Source organism: Oncorhynchus nerka, linkage group LG19 (assembly GCF_034236695.1).
Source record: "Oncorhynchus nerka isolate Pitt River linkage group LG19, Oner_Uvic_2.0, whole genome shotgun sequence".
NCBI classification, from domain to species: Eukaryota; Metazoa; Chordata; class Actinopteri; order Salmoniformes; family Salmonidae; genus Oncorhynchus; species Oncorhynchus nerka.
Window position 1 is genome coordinate 35,207,784 of NC_088414.1, and position 26,395 is coordinate 35,234,178.

The 26,395-nt window shown below is 49.2% G+C and overlaps 1 protein-coding gene across 8 annotated transcripts in view; it reads right to left on the minus strand.

Annotated features, from left to right (window-relative positions):
- Nucleotides 1-15,505: 15,505 nt before the first annotated feature.
- The window catches only part of LOC115115796 (dachshund homolog 2-like), a 324,950-nt gene continuing 314,060 nt past the window's right edge, over nucleotides 15,506-26,395 (minus strand). For all 8 annotated transcript variants that reach the window (XM_065004911.1, XM_065004909.1, XM_065004908.1 and 5 more), the window contains one exon: nucleotides 15,506-17,696. In XM_065004911.1, the coding sequence (XP_064860983.1) occupies nucleotides 17,659-17,696 (38 nt within the window). In that variant the 3' untranslated portion in view covers nucleotides 15,506-17,658. The remainder of the gene's footprint in view (nucleotides 17,697-26,395) is intronic.

Here is a 26,395-nt window from a genome sequence, read left to right on the forward strand (position 1 = left end):
TTACATCAACTGTAGTCCCTCACTGGCTAATTCTCAAGGGTCTGTGTCTCTCATCTCGACTGTAACAATGACTCCTTCCCTGTAAGAACACACCAGGCATGTTATCCAGCCAGGCTTTAGACAGGTGAACAGAGCTGAGAGAGGAAAGCCGTCTTCTCTCCTCTCCAGAGCTGCTGACCCGAGTGTTATCACCTGCAGACATCTTGGCCGGGGCAGGCAGCCTAGTTTATAAACATTCCTATTTACTAAATGGCAGAGCAGAAATACATAACTGTGTTAATATGGTGGGAAGGCTGGTTGGAGGGTGTTGGTACTTTTTGGTTTGTGGTGATGATGCCATTCATCACAGTGTGACAGACACTGGGAACCAGGGGCCGCACCAGCACACTAGGAACCAGGGGCCGCTCCAGCACACTAGGAACCAGGGGCTGTTCCAGCACACTAGGAACCAGGGGCTGTTCCAGCACACTGAGAACCAGGGGCCGCTCCAGCACACTGAGAACCAGGGGCCGCTCCAGCACACTAGGAACCAGGGGCCGCTCCAGCACTCTAGGAACCAGGGGCTGTTCCAGCACACTGAGAACCAGGGGCCGCACCAGCACACTGAGAACCAGGGGCCGCTCCAGCACACTAGGAACCAGGGGCTGTTCCAGCACACTAGGAACCAGGGGCCGCTCCAGCACACTAGGAACCAGGGGCTGTTCCAGCACACTGAGAACCAGGGGCTGTTCCAGCACACTGAGAACCAGGGGCTGTTCCAGCACACTAGGAACCAGGGGCTGTTCCAGCACACTGAGAACCAGGGGCCGCTCCAGCACACTGAGAACCAGGGGCCGCTCCAGCACACTGAGAACCAGGGGCTGTTCCAGCACACTGAGAACCAGGGGCCGCACCAGCACACTGAGAACCAGGGGCCGCTCCAGCACACTAGGAACCAGGGGCCGCTCCAGCACACTAGGAACCAGGGGCCGCTCCAGCACTCTAGGAACCAGGGGCTGTTCCAGCACACTGAGAACCAGGGGCCGCACCAGCACACTGAGAACCAGGGGCCGCTCCAGCACACTAGGAACCAGGGGCCGCTCCAGCACACTAGGAACCAGGGGCTGTTCCAGCACACTAGGAACCAGGGGCCGTTCCAGCACACTAGGAACCAGGGGCCGCTCCAGCACACTAGGAACCAGGGGCTGTTCCAGCACACTGAGAACCAGGGGCTGTTCCAGCACACTGAGAACCAGGGGCTGTTCCAGCACACTAGGAACCAGGGGCTGTTCCAGCACACTGAGAACCAGGGGCCGCTCCAGCACACTGAGAACCAGGGGCCGCTCCAGCACACTAGGAACCAGGGGCTGTTCCAGCACACTAGGAACCAGGGGCCGCTCCAGCACACTGAGAACCAGGGGCTGTTCCAGCACACTGAGAACCAGGGGCTGTTCCAGCACACTGAGAACCAGGGGCTGTTCCAGCACACTGAGAACCAGGGGCTGTTCCAGCACACTAGGAACCAGGGGCCGTTCCAGCACACTGAGAACCAGGGGCTGTTCCAGCACACTGAGAACCAGGGGCCGCACCAGCACACTGAGAACCAGGGGCCGCTCCAGCACATCAATCCGCCATATCAGCTATTTGTGAGAATGTATAAAAATGTGCAGGCCTAGTACTTCCTCATTCTCACAGATCCCTCCAGTGTAAAGACACACACACACACACACACACACACACACACACACACACACACACACACAGTCACACACAGTCACACACACAGGCACATACAAAATCCAAATAAAATGTGCAACATAAACTTGCGAGGACAAATATTTTACTTGGACACTTTTCTTACACTCACTCTATGACTGACTAAAACAAGAGGGCAACATCATACATACTGTAGTTGGCATGTGTTTAGAGCGTAATTTACTAACTGCAAGCAGGTAAAAAAGCTAGTAAGGTCAAACTCTTCTCCCCTGTCCCTTTTCCAACTGTGTGTGTGTGTGTGTGTGTGTGTGTGTGTGTGTGTGTGTGCTGGCAAATAGTATAGCATGTGATTTATGCTTTCGAGAGCAGTGAGATGCGACTTGACATTTTCCTGCTGTGGTGTAGCCCAATTCTGGCTTCATGCTTCATTACATAGCGTTACCCATGCGAGGGCTGACCTAGAAAAAATTGCCTGGACTAGTTCAATGGGAAAATTAGCACACTTCAGGTGCCCTTTGCCATCCTCGACTTCACCTGTGATAACTGACATTTTAATGCCATTAATTTCAATAATGCAATAATTGTCAACACACACCATGTACAGGCAGACACACAACAAAGCATTATCTAATGTAGGGTCGTTCCATGTCCTTTCAACAAGCCATAACAGGCACCATCTCAGATGGTTCTGAAATCATTTCTGTAGTTAGAAACAGGTAAGATTAGAATTCCTGCAACATTTAGTTTAAATTGAACTTGATCGCTGTGAAATTAAGCTAGTTGATTGCACCCAAATTGGCCATTGTAATTTTTGGTTTCATATAATACCCAATAAATATAGCACTTAACACCTGATTTGGACCAACCTTTTATCTAATAATTATTTAGACATGAGGAACACAAAAATGGTCAAAAGCCACCCACGGAGCCCCTACTGTATACCCAACACCAATCCCAACCCAACAACCAGTATACTGTATCAGTTCTCCATGTCTGACAAGTAATATAGAGCTGCGTCTCAAGAGTATTGTTTCTTCATCCTATGTAATATAGTCTCAGTGAATTTGTTGATGTTTTCTCCCAACCTACATCCTGATATTACCAGGTTCTGATCACTAGATGGTGCTGTTCCTGCTATTGGGTGATAAAAAAGGTATAGTTCACCCAAATTACAAAATGACATATTGGTTTCCTTACCTTGTAAGTAGTCTATTGACGTGGTATGGCAGCAATCCATGCTTTGGTTTTGTTTTCCTGGCCACTGTTTCAAATGCTAACTGTTTAGCATTTGTGGCTCAAATGGTACCTATATTAGCATTTTTGTGCTTCATGTACAAATGCTAATATAGATACCATTTGTGCCACAAAGCGTGAATATGCTGTAATACAGGTAACTGCCAAAATAATGGAATCACTTGAGTAAATGAGAGATCAAAAGTGTATTGAAAGCAGGTTCTTCCTGAGTAAATTAAGCAATTAACATCCCATCATGCTTAGGGCAATGTACAAAAATGCTGAGTAGGCCATTATTTTTGTCTACCATGGCTATGCCCCCATAAGATGACAATGCCCCCATCCACAGGGCACGAGTGTCACTAATTGGTTTGATGAGCATGAAAGCGATGTCAACCATATGCCATGGCCGTGCCGTCTCAGTCACCAAATCTAAACCAAATTGAACACTTGTGGGAGATTCTGGAGCAACGCCTGAGATTTCCACTAACATAAAAAAAACACAAAATTATGGAATTTCTTGTGGAAGAATGGTGTTGGATTCCTCCAATAGAGTTCCAGACAATTGTAGAATATGTCAAGGTGCATTGAAGCTGTTCTGCCTCGTGGTGGCCAAATGCCCTATTAACCCCTAGAGTCTATTGACGCACCGGTGCGTCAATCTAAGTAACATAATAACAAAATCCCCTCAAAATTTGTCAGTATGAACAAGAGAACTGCTGTAGAGGTCCTGGATGGCAGGAAGCTTGGCCCCAGTGATTTACTGGGCCATACAGTTGCCATACCAGGCAGTGATGCAACCATGCTCCCGATGGTGCAGCTGTGGAAACATTTGAGGATCTGAAGACCCATGCCAAATCTTTTCAGGCTCCTGAGGGGGAATAGGTTTTGTCGTGCCCTCTTCACCACTGTCTTGGTGTGCTCGGACCATGTTAGTTTGTCGGTGATGTGGGCGCCAAGGAACTTGAAGTTCTCAACCTGCTCTACTACAGCCCAGTCGATGAGAATGGGGGCGTGCTCGGTCCTCTTTTTCCTGTAGTCCACAATAATCTCCTTTGTCTTGATCACACTGAGGGAGAGGTTGTTGTCCTGGCACCACACGGCCAGGTCTCTGACCTCCTCCCTATAGGCTGTCTCGTCGTTGTCGATAATCAGGCCTACCACCCTTGTGTCATCGGCAAACTTAATGATGGTGTTGGAGTTGTGCCTGGCTGTGCAATCATGAGTGGACAAGGAGTACAGGAGGGGACTAAGCCCCTGTGTTGAGGATCAGCATGGCGGATGTGTTGTTACCTACCCTTACCACCTGGTGGCGGCCCGTCAGGAAGTCCAGGATCCAGTTGCAGAGGGAGGTGTTTAGTCCCATGGTCCTTAGCTTATCGATGCGCTTTGAGGCACTATGGTGTTGAACTCTGAGCTGTAGAATAGCATTCTCACATAGGTATTCCTTTTGTCCAGGTGGGAAAGGGCTGTGTGGTGTGCAATAGAGATTGCATCATCTGTGGATCTGTTAGGGCGGTGTGCAAATTGGATTGTGTCCAGGGTTTCTGGCATAATGGTGTTAGTGTGAGCCATGACCAGCCTTTCAAAGCACTTCATGGCTACAGACGTGAGTAATACGGGTTGGTAGTCATTTAGGCAGGTTACCTTAGTGTTCTTGGGCACTGGGACTATGGTGGTCTGCTTAAAAAAATATATTTTACAGACTCAGACAGGGAGTGGTTGAAAATGTCAGTGAAGACACTTGCCAGTTGGTCAGCGCATGCTCGCAGTACACATCCTGGTAATCCGTCTGACCCTGCGGCCTTGTAAATGTAGTAATTTTTTTACTATTTTCTATATAGTTTGAGACCGCACTTGGAGAAATGTTCAAAATTCTTGAAATTTTCCGTATTGACTTCCTCCGAAGTCAGTCCCTTTTATTACTAATCTCTGCTGTCCTGCGTCTGACTCCTCTGCACCAGCTACACCCAGACCTTTTACAGAAACACGCACCTCAAAATGGAGTCAGCAGGAGCAGACAAAACCCCTTTGGCGGTCGAGGAGCACGTCCAGCAGCATGTGACCATGTTGCAACATCTCGGAACCGCCATGGATCGCGTGCTGCATACGATGGACCGATGGGAGACAGGAGGAGCTCTGCCAGCGCCTCCACCGGCACCAATACAACAGCCACCACCGTTCAGCCCTCCTTCACCCGGTCCCAGTGGGATTTGGCTCGCACTCCCGAGGGAGTATGATGGGACGGCTGCCGGATGCCAGGGGTTCGTACTCCAGCTGGAATTCTACCTGGCGACCGTCCACCCGGCTCCTTCGGGACGTGAGAGCGTGTCCGCCCACGTCTCCTGTCTCTCAGGGAAAGCCCTGGAGTGGGCCAACGCCGTATGGGGGGAAGGTGAAGCGGAGTTGGACCATTACCCGGGGTCGAACACCCGCCTGAGGGTAGAGCGACTGGTGAACGTCTGTTCCACTTGAGGCAGGGGACGAGGAGCGCACAGGAGTTCGCCTTGGACTTCTGGACCCTGGCCGCCAGCACGGGATGGAACGACAGGGCCCTGATCGATCACTACCGGTGCAGTCTGCGCGAGGACGTCCGTCGGGAGTTGGCCTGCAAGGATACCAGCTGGTGAACCTGTCCATCCGGCTGGATAACCTGCTGGCGACCCGTGGATGTCTGGATCGGGGCCTGTCAGTTCCATCCCCCAGCACCACCGCTCCGACGCCCATGGAGCTGGGAGGTGCTGCGCTTAGGGCGACCGGAGGAAGGGCCGTTCCCTGTACCATCTGTGGCCGCAGAGGGCACACTGCTGGTCGGTTATGGGGAGGTTCCTCTGGAAGTCGAGACAGCAGGCAGGGCACTCTCGTGTCACCTCAGGTGAGTCAGCACCAGGCTCACTCAGAGCCCCCTGTTGCTCACATGTTTTTGTTTATAAAATTTCCCCGCATTCCCAGCATAAGGCACTCGTAGATTCAGGCACAGCTGGGAATTTTATTGACAGAGCATTTGTTCCTGTGGATATGCCCTTCCCTGCGCACGCCCTAAATAGTCAACCATTAGGGTCAGGGCTAATTAGGGAGGCCACCGCTCCACTGGGCATGGTTACGCAGGAGGGTCACAAGGAGAGAATGAGTCTTTTCCTTATTGATTCTCCTGCGTTTCCCATGGTACTGGGGCTACCCTGGTTGGCCTGTCATGACCCCACTATTTCATGGCAACAGGGGGCTCTCAAGGGGTGGTCACAAAAGTGCTCGGGGAGGTGTTTAGGGGTTTCTGTCAGTGCTACTACTGTAGAAAGTCCAGAACAGGTCTCCACCATGCGCATCCCCAACAAATATGCCGATTTGTCTATCGCCTTCTGTAAGAAGAAGGCGACTCAATTACCACCCCATCGACGGGGGGATTGTGCGATAAATCTCCTGGTAGACGCAGCACTTCCCAGGAGTCACATGTATCCTCTGTCACAGGAGGAGACGGCGGCTATGGAAACATATGTCTCCGAATCCCTGGGGCAGGGGTTTCATTTTTGTGAAAAAGAAGGATGGAGGTCTGTGCCCGTGCATTGACTATCGAGGTATCAACCAAATCAATGTGAGGTACAGCTACCCACTGCCTCTCATAGCCAGTGCGATAGAGTCAATGCACGGGGCGTGCTTCTTCACAAAATTGGATCTCAGGAGCGCTTACAACCTGGTGCATATCCGGGAGGGGGACGAGTGGAAGTCGGCATTTAGTACCACCTCAGGGCACTATGAGTACCTCGTCATGCCGTACGGGCTGATGAATGCTCGATCAGTCTTCCAATCCTTTGTAGACAAGATTTTCTGGGACCTGGACGGGCTGGGTGTAGTGGTGTATATCGACGACATTCTGATATACCCCGCTACACGCGCCGAGCATGTGTGCCTGGTGCGCAGGGTGCTTGGTCGACTGTTGGAGCATGACCTGTACGTCAAGGCTGAGAAATGTGTGTTCTTCCAACAGTCCGTCTCCTTCCTAGGGTACCGCATTTCTACTTCAGGGGTGGATATGGAGAGTGACCGTATTTCAGCCGTGCGTAATTGGCCGACTCCCACCATGGTAAAGGAAGTGCAGCGGTTTCTAGGGTTTGCCAACTACTATCGGAGGTTTATCCGGGGCTTTGGTCAGGTAGCGGCTCCCTATACCTCACTGCTCACACTTGCGACTGCAGTGGTCGGCTGAGGCGGACATGGCTTTTGGTAACCTGAAGGCTCTGTTTACCTCCCATGCTGGCTAATCCGGATCCCTCTTTGGCGTTCATAGTGGAGGTGGACGCGTCCGAGGCTGGGATAGGCGCCGTGCTCTCTCAGCGCTCAGGTACGCCACCAAAGCTCCGCTCCTGTGCTTTCTTTTCGAAGAAGCTCAGCCCGGCGGAGCAAAACTATGATGTGGGGAACCGGGAGCTGTTGGCTGTTGTCAAGGCTCTGAAGGCGTGGATACATTGGCTTGAGGGGGCTAAACACCCTTTTCTCATCTGGACTGACTACCGCAATCTGGAGTACATCTGGGTGGCGAGGAGACTGAACCCTCGCCAGGCAAGGTGGGCCAAGTTCTTTACCCGTTTTGTTTTCACCCTGTCCTTACAGACCAGGTTCCCAGAACGCTAAGGCAGACGCACAGTCCCGGATGTATGACACAGAGAAGCGGTCCATGGATCACACTTCCATACTTCCAGCCTCTTGCCTGGTGGCACCGGTGGTGTGGGTGCTGGACGCGGACATCGATCAGGCGTTACTTACAGAGCCCACTCCTCCCCAGTGTCCAGCGTTCCGTCTGCTGTCCGCGACCGTTTGATCTATTGGGCCCACACGTCACCCTCTGGTATTCCTGGCATCGGTCGGATGGTGCGTTGACTTGGACCGAGCTTGTTGTCATTGCAGGCAATCTCAACGCTGTGCGTTACAGGGAAGACATCCTCCTCCCTCATGTGGTACCCTTCCTGCAGGCTCATCCTGACATGACCCTCCAATGCCACCAGCCATACTGCTTGTTCTGTGCGTGATTTACTGCAAGACAAGAATGTCAGTGTTCTGCCATGGCCAGCGAAGAGACCAGATCTCAATCCCATTGAACACATGTGGGACCTGTTGGATCGGAGGGTGAGGGCTAGGGCCATTCCCCCCAGAAATGTCCGGGAACTTGCAGGTGCCTTGGTGGAAGAGTGGGGTAACATCTCACATCAAGAACGTTTAAATCTTGTGCAGTCCATGAGGAGGAGATGCACTGCAGTACTTAATGCAGCTGGTGGCCACACCAGATACTGACTGTTACTTTTGATTTTGACCCCCCCTTTGTTCCGGGACACATGATTCCCTTTCTGTTAGTCACATGTCTGTGGAAGTTGTTCAGTTTATGTCTCAGTTGTTGAATCTTATGTTCATACAAATATTTACACATGTTAAGTTTGCTGACAATAAACGCAGTTTACATTTCTTTTTTTTGCTGAGTTTATATATTTATTCATTTATTTCCTGGGCTTTCTTACATTTCCTGGATAATGGACAGAAACTTCAAAACCTTATTCCTTATGATATATGTTTTTACTCTCTTTTTGCCATTTATGAATGTGTAATTTGATGCAGGCCTATTGGATTTGGTAGTTAAGGTTAAATTCATATATTTTTTAAATATACTTAAAGGGGTCCTAAAATTCTAAATCAAATAGCTAAATGATCATCTTAAAGCTATTCTATGTCAGTTTATAACCCTCCTTGTAGGTAACATTGACTGGCACAGGATTTGTGCCACAAAGTGGCCAAGAAAACCTCCATCTAGTGGTCAGAACCTGGTAATATCAGGATGTATGATGGGACATAAATTAGTCATTGAAGTTGTTAGGATTATCTAATCAAGTGAAGAAAGAAACCATCACCAAATTCACTGGGTATACATTACTGGGATGATGAAATAATACTCTGAGCCACAGCTCCATACTACTATTCAGACATAGAGAACTGATACTATATACTGGTTGTTGGGGTGGGATTGGTGTGGGGTGTAAGGGGGCCGTGGGTGGCTTTCGACCATTTCTTTGGCTTCCTCATGTCTAAATAATTATTAGAAAAAGTTTGGTCCAAATTGGATGTTAGGTACTATATTTATTGAATGTAATATGAATCTTATAAATTAAAATGGCCAATTTGAATTCAATCAGTTTGCTTAATTTCTCAGAGATCAAATTATATTTCAACAAAATAATGTTGCAAGAATACTAATCGTATCTGTTTCACAACAATCTGAGATGGTGGGTGTCGAAATCAAATTTGTTGTGCTTTTTGAGGTGGGACAACCCCCTACACAAAAATGGATTTCCAACCATTTGGACTCTCCAATGTGCAAGGGACATTTCTATCAACAGCATTATGATAATACAGTCATCCTCCCCTTAGTAGTTTAGATCCAATCTGTAAATCATTAAAGGCCCAGTGCTGTCAAAAGCATGATTTCCCGATTTTAAATATATATTTCCACACTATGAGGTTGGAATAATACTATGAAATTATGAAAATGATGGTAATGCCCTTTTAAGGTAAGAGCTGTTTGAAAAGACTGCCTGAAATTTCAGCCTCTTTTGGTGGGATGGAGTTTTGGCCTACCTGGTGACATCACCAGGCGTTAGAAATTAGTTAATAGACCCTTTAAGAAAGAGAGTTCCGAGCCTCACTGCCAATAACAGCTAGTTTTACGGGGTGTGTGGTGTGGTGTGTGTGGGGTATCTACAGAGGAAACCGGTCTAGGCATTGCTTTCTCTTCTAAACCCACACCCAGACACTTATTATTCACGATTCCATCTAGTAAGGACATTTGCTGGCTGTTATTTTTTAATGATACCTTAAGGTAACCATTAGTTCCAAGGACACCCTGGAGAAAGGCCCTTCAGAAGACATCCTGCTGTGTAGAAAGGCCCTTCAGTGGACACCCTGCCCTGTAGACAGGCCCTTCAGTGGACACCCTATAGACAGGCCCTTCAGTGAACACCCTGTTAACATACCCCTTCAGTGGACACCCTGTTAACATACCCCTTCAGTGGACATCCTGTAAACATACCCCTTCAGTGGACACCCTGTAAACATACCCCTTCAGTGGACACCCTGTAAACATACCCCTTCAGTGGACACCCTGTAAACATACCCCTTCAGTGGACATCCTGTTAACATACCCCTTCAGTGGACACCCTGTAAACAGGCCCTTCAGTGAACACCCTGTAAACAGGCCCTTCAGTGAACACCCTGTTAACATACCCCTTCAGTGGACACCCTGTTAACATACCCCTTCAGTGAACACCCTGTAAACATACCCCTTCAGTGGACACCCTGTAAACATACCCCTTCAGTGGACACCCTGTAAACATACCCCTTCAGTGGACACCCTGTAAACATACCCCTTCAGTGGACATCCTGTTAACATACCCCTTCAGTGGACACCCTGTAAACAGGCCCTTCAGTGAACACCCTGTAAACAGGCCCTTCAGTGAACACCCTGTTAACATACCCCTTCAGTGGACACCCTGTTAACATACCCCTTCAGTGAACACCCTGTAAACATACCCCTTCAGTGGACACCCTGTAAACATACCCCTTCAGTGGACACCCTGTATAGACATAACCATGTAGACAGGTTTAGTTTATTTTTCAGTCATTTTCAAAGTAAAATTGCCTTAATTGTGTGCATTTTTAAATGGCACACACAACGGGTTAAATTGTGTGTGTGTGTGTGTGTGTGTGTGTGTGTGTGTGTGTGTGTGTGTGTGTGTCTGAAGGCGTCCATTGGTTTGCATATGTGTGAGCAGAAAATGGAATCTACGCAACACATTATGTTGTTGGTGTGGGAAAACAATCTGCCCCTGCCTGTGTTAATACTCCATGAAAACAATCTGCCCCTGCCTGTATTAATACTCCATGAAAACAATCTGCCCCCCTCCCTGTGTTAATACTCCATGAAAACAATCTGCCCCTGCCTGTGTTAATACTCCATGAAAACAATCTGCCCCTGCCTGTGTTAATACTCCATGAAAACAATCTGCCCCTGCCTGTATTAATACTCCATGAAAACAATCAGTGTTAATACTCCATGAAAACAATCTGCCCCTGCCTGTGTTAATAATGAAAACAACTCCATGAATGAAAACAATCTGCCCCTGCCTGTGTTAATACTCCATGAAAACAATCTGCCCCTGCCTGTGTTAATACTCCATGAAAACAATCTGCCCCTGCCTGTGTTAATACTCCATGAAAACAATCTGCCCCTGCCTGTGTTAATACTCCATGAAAACAATCTGCCCCCCTGCCTGTGTTAATACTCCATGAAAACAATCTGCCCCTGCCTGTGTTAATACTCCATGAAAACAATCTGCCCTGCCTGTGTTAATACTCCGTGAAAACAATCTGCCCCTGCCTGTGTTAATACTCCATGAAAACAATCTGCCCCCCTGCCTGTGTTAATACTCCATGAAAACAATCTGCCCCTGCCTGTGTTAATACTCCATGAAAACAATCTGCCCCTGCCTGTGTTAATACTCCATGAAAACAATCTGCCCCTGCCTGTGTTAATACTCCATGAAAACAATCTGCCCCTGCCTGTGTTAATACTCCATGAAAACAATCTGCTCCTGCCTGTGTTAATACTCCATAAAAACAATCTGCCCCCCTGCCTGTGTTAATACTCCATGAAAACAATCTGCCCCTGCCTGTGTTAATACTCCATGAAAACAATCTGCCCCTGCCTGTGTTAATATTCCATGAAAACAATCTGCCCCTGCCTGTGTTAATACTCCATGAAAACAATCTGCCCCTGCCTGTGTTAATACTCCATGAAAACAATCTGCCCCCTGCCTGTGTTAATACTCCATGAAAACAATCTGCCCTGCCTGTGTTAATACTCAATGAAAACAATCTGCCCCTGCCTGTGTTAATACTCCATGAAAACAATCTGCCCCTGCCTGTGTTAATACTCCATGAAAACAATCTGCCCCTGCCTGTGTTAATACTCCATGAAAACAATCTGCCCCCCTGCCTGTGTTAATACTCCATGAAAACAATCTGCCCCTGCCTGTGTTAATACTCCATGAAAACAATCTGCCCCTGCCTGTGTTAATACTCCATGAAAACAATCTGCCCCTGCCTGTGTTAATACTCCATGAAAACAATCTGCCCCCCTGCCTGTGTTAATACTCCATGAAAACAATCTGCCCCTGCCTGTGTTAATACTCCATGAAAACAATCTGCCCCTGCCTGTGTTAATACTCCATGAAAACAATCTGCCCCTGCCTGTGTTAATACTCCATGAAAACAATCTGCCCCTGCCTGTGTTAATACTCCATGAAAACAATCTGCCCCTGCCTGTGTTAATACTCCATGAAAACAATCTGCCCCCCTGCCTGTGTTAATACTCCATGAAAACAATCTGCCCCTGCCTGTGTTAATACTCCATGAAAACAATCTGCCCCTGCCTGTGTTAATACTCCATGAAAACAATCTGCCCCTGCCTGTGTTAATACTCCATGAAAACAATCTGCCCCTGCCTGTGTTAATACTCCATGAAAACAATCTGCCCCTGCCTGTGTTAATACTCCATGAAAACAATCTGCCCCTGCCTGTGTTAATACTCCATGAAAACAATCTGCCCCTGCCTGTGTTAATACTCCATGAAAACAATCTGCCCCCCTGCCTGTGTTAATACTCCATGAAAACAATCTGCCCCTGCCTGTGTTAATACTCCATGAAAACAATCTGCCCCTGCCTGTGTTAATACTCCATGAAAACAATCTGCCCCTGCCTGTGTTAATACTCCATGAAAACAATCTGCCCCTACCTGTGTTAATACTCCATGAAAGGAAATAGCAGCACTGCCAATTCTACATCACAAACCACCCAGAGACACCAGTGGTGCATTGTTGTCTAGTCTCTGAATAGTGAAGTCTCATGGGATATATTCCTCCTCAGCAGTGTCTGAGGACCACACCACCTGCCTGCCCCCCCACCCTCCCCAGGTCCACACCAGACCAGCAGAGAGACATGGTGAGAACAGATGGTTGGTTGGAGGATTATAATGTGCCAAAGCAGCCAATTTAACCATTTTCTTTGGCCAAAGTCCATCTCTCCCATTCCGCTATGAACCGGTATCTCATGGTGGATACCGGCTAGGCATGGCACCCATGGGAGGGGAATTGGTGAGGCAATGCCGGCATGCTTTCATTTGTTATGGGTACTGACAGGGCGTGATTGACAAGTGTTATAATTCAATCGAAATTCCAATGCTGCCTCTGCCATAATTCCAATCTAATTTCATAGTTCGGTCAATTAGGCTGGGATTCTGGTCCACAGTAATGTAGGTATGAGCTTGTCAATTCCCATATCATCAGTTGCTGCTGCTGACACTTCTCGTCCATGCACTGTGTATCTTAGTTCATTTCAATGCATTTGATTATTGATTTATACAGTATCGATTAGATGCTGTCAGGTGGGAAGGGAACAGGCTTTGTATTTCTCCCATTTATTTTCCGTTCACAGCATGATCACCACCTCTTCATAATCCTGAGGAAGACATTTGAGAGATGGGGAACAGCAGAAAACAGCTTTGCTGTACTAGTCAATACTGGAGTAAAGCGATAACCTGAGGAGAGCCTTGTGTAGGTAAAAAGCAGTCTGTTTGTGTATTGCTGACAGACTGTCGATTGGTCAGGGCTACAGTGGCATGATCTGTCCAGACAATTCCTCTGCACGGAGGTTAAGTTACATCGATCCAGGATTCAGCTTATATTTCATACCAGAGAACAATATTTTTAATTGACATGGATTAGATTTGATGGATTATACCAAAGAAAAAACACTGTCCCACAAATCAAGGTTGGAACTCCTTGTTTGATTATCCTCTCCTTGTTAGTCTTAATCAAATTCTATGTTTTATTAATTAAAATGCGCATTTTTCATTTTAATTTCACTGATCAAATAGCACTCCACAGCAATTGTTTTTTCATTAAAGAAAGCACTGATCATTAATGAAGTATTTTGACTACTTCATAAAGCTATAAGTGGGGAAGGACAATCAGAAGCAGATCAAACGGCCTGTCTCTAATTGAAGTGGAAAGCACCTCCACCTCCTCCTCCCCTTTCTCTTTCTCCTCCCCCTTCTCCTCCTCCCCCTCCTCCTCCTCCCCCTTCTCCTCCTCCCCCTCCTCCTCCACTTCCCCCTCCCCTTCCTTCTTATTTATGTGGCTATATGAGAAGTGTATGATGATGAGGGTAACGTGCAATGTACACTGAGATTAAAAAGCATTAAAACATGCTCTTTCCATGACATAGACTGACCAGGTGAAAGCTATGATCCCTTATTGATTTCACTTGTTAAATCCACTTCAAATCAGTGTAGATGAAGGGGAGGAGACAGGTTAAAGGAGGATTTGTAAGCCTTGAGACAATGGAGACATGGAGTGTGTATGTGTGCCATTCAGAGGGTGAATGGGCAAGAAAAAAGATTTAAGCGCCTTTGAACGGGGTATGGTAGTAGGTGCCAGGTGCACCGGTTTCTGTTAAGGTTTTTCATGCTCAACAGTTTCCTGTGTGTATCAAGGATGGTCCACCACCCAAAGGACATCCAGCCAACTTGACACAACTGTGGGAAGCATTGTAGTCAACATGGGCCAGCATCCCTGGGGAACGCTTTCGACGAAGGGGGGTGCATCTCAATATCAGGAAGGTGTTCTTAATGTTTGGAGTACTCAGTATATGTACTATGCTGAGTGTGTAATGTGTCTATTTTGTATACAGCAGTACTGTGTGTCTAAGACAATAATCCCCTTGGGACCTTAAAGTTCATCCTATCCACATCACTGAGGATCTACCATGGTCCAAAACACACCAACACAGTCAGAAAGAGGCCACGACAACGCCTCTTTCATCTCAGGAGGCTGAAAAGATTTGCCACGGGCCCTCAGATCCTCAAAAAGTTATACAGCTGCTCCACTGAGAGCATCTTAACTGGCTACAGCACCGCTTGGTATGGCAACTGCTTGACTTCCGACCGCAAGGCGCTACAGAGGGTTGTGCGGACGGTCCAGTACATCACTGGACCGTCTGCACAAGACAACAGCCACGCAAGTCTGTGTGTACATCAGCAGTTCTTCTCTTATGTCAGACACTGACAGTCACTCAACTAGCCATGTCAGCTAACATTTTTTTTTACATTGGTAACTTAGTCTAGCGGCCAGCTATCTAAACTTTTAGTAAGCATGGTCAAATTACTGACCGGGTTGACCCCATTGATCATCAGATATCATATTAAAAAAGGCAAACATTTGTCTCCACCCCATGGCAAAATGAGTAGAGTTGCAGGGGGTACATAGATGTGGGTACACAGACCCACAAGCCACTGTGGCCCCTCATGATGAGTTCCAGTTTTTTGTGGCCTCTACCCTGCACTTTAGGAACACGCGTTAGTGCCACACTCACTCACACAGGGAGAATAGTTTCTGTGCATGTATTTGCTACCTCAGACAGATGCACAACTGAGAACTACAAGAAGTTGTAAACCAGAGGGCACAGAAGACTGCAACAAAACATCTGAATCTAGATCTTTATTACTACAAAACCAAACAACAACCAAAAAAAAAATCTAGCAAGATTTCCAGAAGTATGTTTGTCATTGTGTGTGTTTTGTGCACAGCTGTGATGTGATATCATCATTAAAACAAGGTCAACAATTTTAAATAGCTGCCTGGTTGTGATCATGGTAATAATTAAAATCCCAAAATTGTAAAAAATATATTTGAATTGGCATGTTTTTTAAACTTTTTTCCCCACCAGTGTTGTATCTACAGGCATGCTTGCATCGGATATGCATTGGGGTATTTCATTTTACTTACGTTTTTTTTCTTGACAACAAATGCATCCACTTAATTACGACGTCAGACTAGCCAATGCTAAAGCATTTTTACATGTCTTTAAAAACAAAGGGGAGGGGGGACAGAACAGGGGTTACTGGAATACTGTCTTTTAAACAGCAATATAACATTTGAACTGAGCAACAGAGAAACCATTAGTGGGGAAAGGTATCTAGGATACGCCTCAATATCTCTTTTTTTTTAGCTTTCTGAGCTTTCAGTAAACACACACAAACAACGCAGTTCAGGGACAGGACACCTTCAGTTCAGGGACAGGGCACATTCAGTTCAGGGAGAGGACAGCTTCAGTTCAGGGACAGGGCACATTCAGTTCAGGGACAGGGCACATTCAGTTCAGGGAGATGACACATTCAGTTCAGGGACAGGACACATTCAGTTCAGGGAGAGGACACATTCAGTTCAGGGAGAGGCCACATTCAGTTCAGGGAGAGGCCACATTCAGTTCAGGGAGAGGCCACATTCAGTTCAGGGAGAGGATACCTTCAGTTCAGGGACAGGACACATTCAGTTCAGGGAGAGGACACATTCAGTTCAGGGACAGGACACATTCAGTTCAGGGAGAGGACACATACAGTTCAGGGAGAGGACACATTCAGTTCAGGAAGAGGACACATTCAGTTCAGGGATAGGACACATTCAGTTCAGGGACAGGACACATTCAGTTCAGGGAGAGGACACATTCAGTTCAGGGACAGGACACATTCAGTTCAGGGACAGGACACATTCAGTTCTGGTAGAGGACACATTCAGTTCAGGGAGAGGACACATTCAGTTCAGGGACAGGACACATTCAGTTCAGGGAGAGGACACATTCAGTCAAGGGAGAGGACACATTCAGTTCAGGGAGAGGACGCATTCAGTCAAGGGAGAGGACACATTCAGTTCAGGGAGAGGACACATTCAGTCAAGGGAGAGGACACCTTCAGTTCAGGGACAGGGCACATTCAGTCAAGGGAGAGGACACCTTCAGTTCAGGGAGAGGACACATTCAGTTCAGGGAGAGGACACATTCAGTTCAGGGAGAGGACACATTCAGTCAAGGGAGAGGACACATTCAGTCAAGGGAGAGGACACATTCAGTCAAGGGAGAGGATACATTCAGTTAAGGGAGAGGATACATTCAGTCAAGGGAGAGGACACATTCCCAAGTCAACACAAAGCAGTGACATTTTTCAGAAAAAAAGAGGACAAAAGAGAAAAAGCATTGAAATTCAAAAACGGTTTCAGTCTCTTTTACTTGATGAAGAAAAGGTGATATAAGAAGAGAAGCACATTTTGTCTTGAATGTTACATTTCATATCCTCCTTCAGATTTTCAAGCTTTAAGAAGAAATGATCCTATATATGCGCTGCAAGACTTGTGCTATTGGGACATATTGGGGCATTTGAGTAATCAACAACTAACAACAATGATAATACTAATAATTAATAACAATAATAATAATGAGAGGCAATCAGCTTGGAGAGAAATAGGATAGGGAAGGAGGATAGGCTTCTGTATGTGCTTCACAGGGAGTAGAGAAAAATCCACATTTTATTTTCAATGGTCCTTACTCTTTTTTTCTCAAACAAGTGAAATAGAGGGATTTTACAAGTAGCTGGAGTGAGATGATGGGGCAGCAAAAAGAGCTACTCCAGTGTTACCTCTCACCCCACCACACCCTCTCTGCAGTCCTGTACATGAGTTTCAGGGGATCCCATTCCTCCCTTCAGTTGCCCCTCTTCTCCGCTCGTTCTCTTCCAGCCAAGGGCTCTGTCTCTGGCGTAGCCAGCAGCGGTAGCCCTGGGTCAGGTCTGGAGGAGCTGGAGTTCTTTCAGTACACGATGGGAGGCTTGGTGTAGGGTCTGTTCTCTGTTAGGGAAACAGAAACATCAGTTAATCAAGCCATCCATCCGTACTACCTCTATTAAGTCATCCATCCTTACTACCTCTATTAAGTCATCCATCCATCCGTACTACCTCTATTAAGTCATCCATCCATCCTTACTACCTCTATTAAGTCATCCATCCTTACTACCTCTATTAAGTCATCCATCCATCCGTACTACCTCTATTAAGTCCTCCATCCATCCGTACTACCTCTATTAAGTCATCCATCCATCCGCACTACCTCTATTAAGTCCTCCATCCATCCGTACTACCTCTATTAAGTCATCCATCCATCCGCACTACCTCTATTAAGTCCTCCATCCATCCGTACTACCTCTATTAAGTCATCCATCCATCCTTACTACCTCTAACAGACATAAAATGAAAATTTCCCTAGTATTTTCCCACGGAGTAAGGTTTGCCCTGAGAAACACATTTGCCATGTATACTTGTTGAATATGTTGTCAGTATGAGTATTACATTTTGGAAACTATCTCTTCTGTATATAAATAAAGTTGTTTATGCTCCAGAGGGTGTATATATTTCAAATGATGTGAAACTGAGTTTGTGATTTTTCAAGTTTTCCACGAGCATGAGAATAAAAGTTCAAGAGCAACCAATGGATTAAGTATCTATCTCCTTTAATGAAATGTGCGCCAGGAATAATATGGGCGATGAATCATTTAGTGTTAGTTGTCAACAGGAGGGGACAGCTGAAAGGAAAACAGCTGGATAACTGTGACTGGAGTCAGCAGCTGCGTGTTAGTCTCTACATGGTAGTGAAGTACCGGTAGATCATCTCGCAGGAGTGGTTCTGCATGTTTCATATGTGTTCTGGGAACTGGGAAAAGACAACATAACATAGGATGAAAACGCACTGTTCGGTGGTGTTGGAGGATGAGGACCAGAAAGAGAGAAAATGAGAGGGATGGTCTGGTCTGTCTGTCTGTCTGTCTGTCTGTCTGTCTGTCTGTCTGTCTGTCTGTCTGTCTGTCTGTACTATCTGTCTGTCTGTCTGTCTGTCTGTACTATCTGTCTGTCTGTCTATCTGTCTGTCTATACTGTCCTGTCCTGTCTGTCTGTCTGTCTGTCTGTCTGTCTGTCTGTCTGTGGGGCAAAAAATTATTTAGTCAGCCACCAATTGTGCAAGTTCTCCCACTTAAAGGGATGAGAGAGGCCTGTAATTTTCATCATAGGTACACTTCAACTATGACAGACAAAATGAGGAAAAAAATCCAGAAAATCACATTGTAGGATTTTTAATGAATGTATTTGCAAATTATGTGTCTGTACTGAATGTATGTGCTGTATGTATGTATGTCTGTCTATACTGTCTGTACAAATGTCTGTCTGTCTGTCTGTCTGTCTGTCTGTCTATACTGTCTGTACAAATGTCTGTCTGTACTGTCTATCTGTACTGTCTGTCTGTCTGTCTGTCTGTCTGTCTGTCTGTCTGTCTGTCTGTCTGTCTGTCTGCATGTCTGTCTGTCTGTCTGTCTGTCTGTCTGTACTGTACTGTCAGAGTAGAAAGACGAGAAGAGCAACACTCCTTGATTCTCTAATTTTATTCCAACGTTAATATGTTAATATGTACGGTCAGGATGGCAACGGTCAGGCTGGCAACGGTCAGGATGGCAACGGTCAGGATGGCAACGGTAAGGATGACAACGGTCAGGAGGCAACGGTTAGGATGGCAACGGTCAGGATGACAACGGTTAGGATGACAACGGTCAGGATGACAACGGTCAGGGTGGCAACGGTTAGGATGGCAACGGTAAGGATGACAACGGTTAGGATGGCAACGGTCAGGATGGCAACGGTAAGGATGACAACGGTTAGGATGACAACGGTCAGGATGACAACGGTCAGGATGGCAACAGTAAGGATGACAACGGTCAGGAGGCAACGGTTAGGATGACAACGGTCAGGATGACAACGGTCAGGATGGCAACGGTCAGGATGACAACGGTCAGGATGGCAACGGTCAGGATGACAACGGTCAGGATGACAACGGTCAGGATGGCAACGGTCAGGATGGCAACGGTAAGGATGACAACGGTCAGGAGGCAACGGTTAGGATGGCAACGGTCAGGATGGCAACGGTAAGGATGACAACGGTTAGGATGACAACGGTCAGGATGACAACGGTCAGGATGGCAACGGTCAGGATGACAATGGTCAGGATGGCAACGGTAAGGATGACAACGGTCAGGAGGCAACGGTTAGGATGGCAACGGTCAGGATGGCAACGGTAAGGATGACAACGGTTAGGATGACAACGGTCAGGATGACAACGGTCAGGATGACAACGGTCAGGATGGCAACGGTAAGGATGACAACGGTCAGGAGGCAACGGTTAGGATGGCAACGGTCAGGATGGCAACGGTAAGGATGACAACGGTTAGGATGACAACGGTCAGGATGACAACGGTCAGGATGGCAACGGTCAGGATGGCAACGGTAAGGATGACAACGGTTAGGATGGCAACGGTAAGGATGACAACGGTCAGGAGGCAACGGTTAGGATGGCAACGGTCAGGATGGCAACGGTAAGGATGACAACGGTTAGGATGGCAACGGTCAGGATGGCAACGGTCAGGATGACAACGGTCAGGATGGCAACGGTCAGGATGGCAACGGTAAGGATGACAACGGTCAGGAGGCAACGGTTAGGATGGCAACGGTCAGGATGGCAACGGTAAGGATGACAACGGTCAGGATGACAACGGTCAGGATGACAACGGTTAGGATGGCAACGGTCAGGATGACAACGGTCAGGATGGCAACGGTAAGGATGACAACGGTCAGGATGACAACGGTCAGGATGGCAACGGTCAGGATGACAACGGTCAGGATGACAACGGTTAGGATGGCAACGGTCAGGATGGCAACGGTCAGGATGACAACGGTTAGGATGACAACGGTCAGGATGACAACGGTCAGGAGGCAACGGTTAGGATGACAACGGTCAGGAGGCAACGGTTAGGATGGCAACGGTCAGGATGGCAACGGTAAGGATGACAACGGTTAGGATGACAACGGTCAGGATGACAACGGTCAGGATGGCAACGGTCAGGATGACAACGGTCAGGATGGCAACGGACAGGATGGCAACGGTCAGGATGACAACATCTGACATTGTGTTTACGTCTGTTCTATCTACTTTGTTTAACCTTCTCAGAATGTGCAGTGTGACGTGGAAACGTGTAGTGTGCTGGCAGAATGGCTGTATGTTGCAACTCCTCGGGGAACTCTCCTCAGCAGCTTCATCCATATTTAACACGACTCTGGTCCTCTGGTCTTCTGGCCCTCTGGCCCTATTTTTTCTGCATAGACTGCAAACGGCCTAATTGCAGCCGATCTGGGACTGCCATAAACATTCACCTTGATATTTCATGCTCGCTCTTTTTTGCCAATTAGTGAGTTGCAAACTTGGAAATGAACGGTACCCAAGGGTCTCATTTGGTGTATGTAAGTATAGTGTTTGTTTTGAACTAAGATGCTGAAATGTTGTTTAATGAACAGGTGGTTGTGATAGGTGCCAGAGTGAAGACAAGTGTGTTAGTGTTGTTGAGGTCCTCATTTATCCTTTCTGGGTCCTTCTCGTTGATTACTTTGCTCTAACTGTGTCACCCCCCAACTCCTCTCTCACCCCCACCTCCCTCTCTCAACTCTCTCTCTCTTTACTCTCACCCCCGCCTCTCTCTTTCACCCCACCTCCCTCTCTCTCACCCTCACCTCCCTCTCTCTCTCACCCTCACCTCCCTCTCTCTCACCATCACCTCCCTCTCTCTCACCCCACCTCCCTCTCTCACCATCATCTCCCTCTCTCACCCCCAACTCTCTCTCACCCTCACCTCCCTCTCTCTCACCCCAACTCCCTCTCTCACCATCATCTCCCTCTCGCTTCCTCTCACCCCCACCTCCCTGTCTCCCACCATCACCACCTCCCTCTCTCTCTCACCCTCACCTCCCTCTCTCTTCCCCCCACCTCCCTCTCTCTTTACTCTCACCATCACCTCCCTCTCTCTTTACTTTCACCATCACCTCCCTCTCTCTCTCCCCACCTCCCTCTCTCTCTACCCATCACCCCCTCTCTCACCATCACCTCCCTCTCTCTCTCTCACCCCACCTCCCTCTCTCTCACCATCACCTCCTCCCTCTCTCTCACCCCACCTCCCCCTCTCTCACCATCACCCCTCTCTCTCTCACCATCACCTCCCTCTCTCTTTACTCTCACCCTCACCTCCCTCTCTGTCACCATCACCTCCCTCTTTCACCATCACCTCCCTCTCTCTCACCCCACCTCCCTCTCTTTCACCATCACCTCCCTCCCTCTCTCTCACCATCACCTCCCCCTCTCTCTTTACTCTCTCACCCCACCTCCCTCTCTCTCTCACCATCACCTCCCTCTCTATCTCACCCCATCTCCCTCTGTCTCACCCCATCTCCCTCTCTCTCACCATCACCTCCCTCTCTCTTTACTCTCACCATCACCTCCCTCTCTCTCTCACCATCACCTCCCCCTCTCTTTACTCTCACCATCACCTCCCTCTCTGTCACATCAACTCTCTCTCACCCCACCTCCCTCTTTCTCTCACCCCACCTCCCTCTTTCTCTAACCATCACCTCCCTCTCCCTCACCCCCTCTCTCTCACCCACACCCACCTCCCTCTCTCTCACCATCACCTTCCTCTCTCTTTACTGTCTCACCCCACCTCCCTCTCTCTCACCATCACCTCCCTCTCTCAACATCACCTCCCTCTCTCTCTCACCCCACCTCCCTCTCTCTCACCCCACCTCCCTCTCTCTCTTTACTCACCTCACCTCCCCTCTCTCACCATCACCTCTCCTCTCTCTCACCCCATCTCCCTCTCTCTCACCCCACTCCCCTCTCTCTTTACTCTCACCTCCCTCTCTCTCACCCCACCTCCCTGTCTCTCACCATCACCTCCCTCTCTCTTTACTCTCTCACCCCACCTCCCTCTCTCTTTACTCTCACCTCCCTCTCCCTCTCTCTCACCATCACCCCCTCTCTCTCACCCCACCTCCCTCTCTCTCTCACCCCACCTCCCTCTCTCTCTCACCATCACCTCCCTCTCTATCTCACCCCACACCCCTCTCTCTCACCCCATCTCCCTCTCTCTTTACTCTCACCATCACCTCCCTCTCTCTTTACTCTCACCATCACCTCCCTCTCTCTCACATCACCTCCCTCTCTCTCACCCCACCTCCCTCTGTCTCTCACCCCACCTCCTCTTTCTCTCACCATCACCTTCCTCTCCCTCACCCCCTCTCTCTCTCACCCCAACTCCCTCTCTCACCATCATCTCCTCTCGCTTCCTCTCACCCCCACCTCCCTGTCTCCCACCATCACCACCTCCCTCTCTCTCTCACCCTCACCTCCCTCTCTCTTTCCCCCCCACCTCCCTCTCTCTTTACTCTCACCATCACCTCCCTCTCTCTTTACTTTCACCATCACCTCCTCTCTCTCTCCCCCCTCCCTCTCTCTCTACCCATCACCCCCTCTCTCACCATCACCTCCCTCTCTCTCTCTCACCCCACCTCCCCTCTCTCTCACCATCACCTCCCTCTCTCTCACCCCACCTCCCCCTCTCTCACCATCACCCCTCTCTCTCTCACCATCACCTCCCTCTCTCTTTACTCTCACCCTCACCTCCCTCTCTGTCACCATCACCTCCCTCTTTCACCATCACCTCCCTCTCTCTCACCCCACCTCCCTCTCTTTCACCATCACCTCCCTCCCTCTCTCTCACCATCACCTCCCCCTCTCTCTTTACTCTCTCACCCCACCTCCCTCTCTCTCTCACCATCACCTCCCTCTCTATCTCACCCCATCTCCCTCTGTCTCACCCCATCTCCTCTCTCTCACCATCACCTCCCTCTCTCTTTACTCTCACCATCACCTCCCTCTCTCTCTCACCATCACCACACTCCCTCCCCTCTTTACTCTCACCATCACCTCCTCTCTGTCACATCAACTCCCTCTCTCTCACCCCACCTCCCTCTTTCTCTCACCCCCACCTCCCTCTTTCTCTAACCATCACCTCCCTCTCCCTCACCCCCTCTCTCTCTCTCCCCACCTCCCTCTCTCTCACCATCACCTTCCCTCTCTTTACTGTCTCACCCCACCTCCCTCTCTCTCACCATCACCTCCCTCTCTCAACATCACCTCCCTCTCTCTCTCACCCCACCTCCCTCTCTCTCACCCCACCTCCCTCTCTCTTTACTCTCACCTCCCCCTCTCTCACCATCACCTCCCTCTCTCTCCCACCCCCATCTCCCTCTCTCTCCTCTCCCCACTCCCCCTCTTCCCTCTCACCTCCCTCTCTCTCCCCCCCCACCTCCCTGTCTCTCACCATCACCTCCCCTCTCTCTTTACTCTCTCTCTCACCCCACCTCCCCTCTCTCTTTACTCTCACCTCCCTCTCCCTCTCTCTCACCATCACCCCCCTCTCTCTCACCCCACCTCCCTCTCTCTCTCACTCACCCCACCTCCCTCTCTCTCTCACCATCACCTCCCTCTCTATCTCACCCCACCCCCCTCTCACCCCATCTCCCTCTCTCTTTACTCTCACCATCACCTCCCCTCTCTTTCTCTCACCATCACCTCCCTCTCTCTCACATCACCTCCCTCTCTCTCACCCCCCCCTCCCTCTGTCTCTCACCCCACCTCCCTCTTTCTCTCACCATCACCTTCCTCTCCCTCACCCCCTCTCTCTCACCCCACCTCCCTCTCTCTCACCATCACCTCCCTCTCTCTTCACTCTCTCTCACCCCCACCTCCCTCTCTCTCACCATCACCTTCCTCTCTCAACATCACCTCCCTCTCTCTCACCCCACTCCCCTCTCTCTTTACTCTCACCTCCCTCCTCTCTCACCCCACCTCCCTGTCTCTTACCATCACCTCCCTCTCTCTTTACTCTCTCACCCCACCTCCCTCTCTCTTTACTCTCACCTCCCTCCCTCTCTCTCACCATCACCCCCCTCTCTCTCACCCCACCTCCCTCTCTCTCTCACCCCACCTCCCTCTCTCTCTCACCATCACCTCCCTCTCCCTCACCTCCCTCTCTCTCACCATCACCTCCCTCTCTTTACTCTCTCACTCCACCTCCTCTCTCTCACCCCACCTCCCTCTCTCTCTCTCACCATCACCTCCCTCTCTCGAACCAACACCTCCCTTTCTCTCACCCCACCTCCCTCTCTCTTTACTCTCACCTCCCTCTCTCTCACCATCCTCTCCCTCTCTCTCACCATCACCTCCTTTCTCTCACCATCACCTCCTCTCTCTCTCACCCCACCTCCCTCTCTCTCACCCACCTCCCTCTCTCTTTACTCTCACCTCCCTCTCTCTCACCCCATCTCCCTCTCTCACCCAACCTCCCTCTCTCTTTACTCTCACCTCCCTCTCTCTCACCCCACCTCCCTGTCTCTCACCATCACCTCTCTCTCTCTCTCTCTCTCACCCCACCTCCCTGTCTCTCACCATCACCTCCCTCTCTCTCTCCCCACCTCGCTCTCTCTCACCCCCACCTCCCTCTCTCTCTCAACATCACCTCATTCTCTCTCACCCCACCTTCCTTTCTCTCTCACCATCACCTCCTCTCTCTCACCATACCTCCCTTTCTCTCACCATCACCTCCCTCTCTCTTTACTCTCTCACCCCACCTTCCTCTCTCTCTCACCATCACCTCCCTCTCTCACCATCACCTCCCTCTCTCTCATCCCACCTCGCTCTCTCTCACCCCACCTCCCTCTCTCTCTCAACATCACCTCATTCTCTCTCACCCCACCTCCCTCTCTCTCACCATCACCTCCCTCTCTCTCACCCCACCTCCCCCTCTTTCACCATCACCCCCTCTCTCTCTCACCATCACCTCCCTCTCTCTTTACTCTTACCCTCACCTCCTCTCTGTCACCATCACCTCCCTCTCTCACCATCACCTCCCTCTCTCTCACCCCACCTCCCTCTCTTTCACCATCACCTCCCTCCCTCTCTCTCACCATCACCTCCCCCCTCTCTCTTTATTCTCTCTCACCCCACCTCCCTCTCTCTCTCACCATCACCTCCCTCTCTTTACTCTCACCATCACCTCCCTCTCTGTCACATCAACTCCCTCTCTCTCACCCCACCTCCTCTCTCTCTCACCCCACCTCCCTCTTCCTCTCACCATCACCTCCCTCGCCCTCACCCCCTCTCTCTCACCCCACCTCCCTCTCTCTCACCATCACCTCCCTCTCTCTCTTTACTGTCTCACCCCACCTCCCTCTCTCTCACCATCACCTCCCTCTCTCAACATCACCTCCCTCTCTCTCTCACCCCACCTCCCTCTCTCTCACGCCACCTCCCTCTCTCTTTACTCTCACCTCTCTCTCACCCCACTCCCCTCTCTTTTTACTCTCACTCCCTCTCTCTCACCATCACTTCCCTCTCTCTTTCTCTCTCACCCCACCTCCCTCTCTCTTTACTCTCACCTCCCTCTCTCTCACCACCACCCCCTCTCTCTCACCCCACCTCCCTCTCTCTCTCACCCCACCTCCCCTCTCTCTCACCATCACCTTCCTCTCCCTCACCCCCTCTCTCTCACCCCACCTCCCTCTCTCTCACCATCACCTCCCTCTCTCTTCACTCTCTCACCCCACCTCCCTCTCTCTCACCA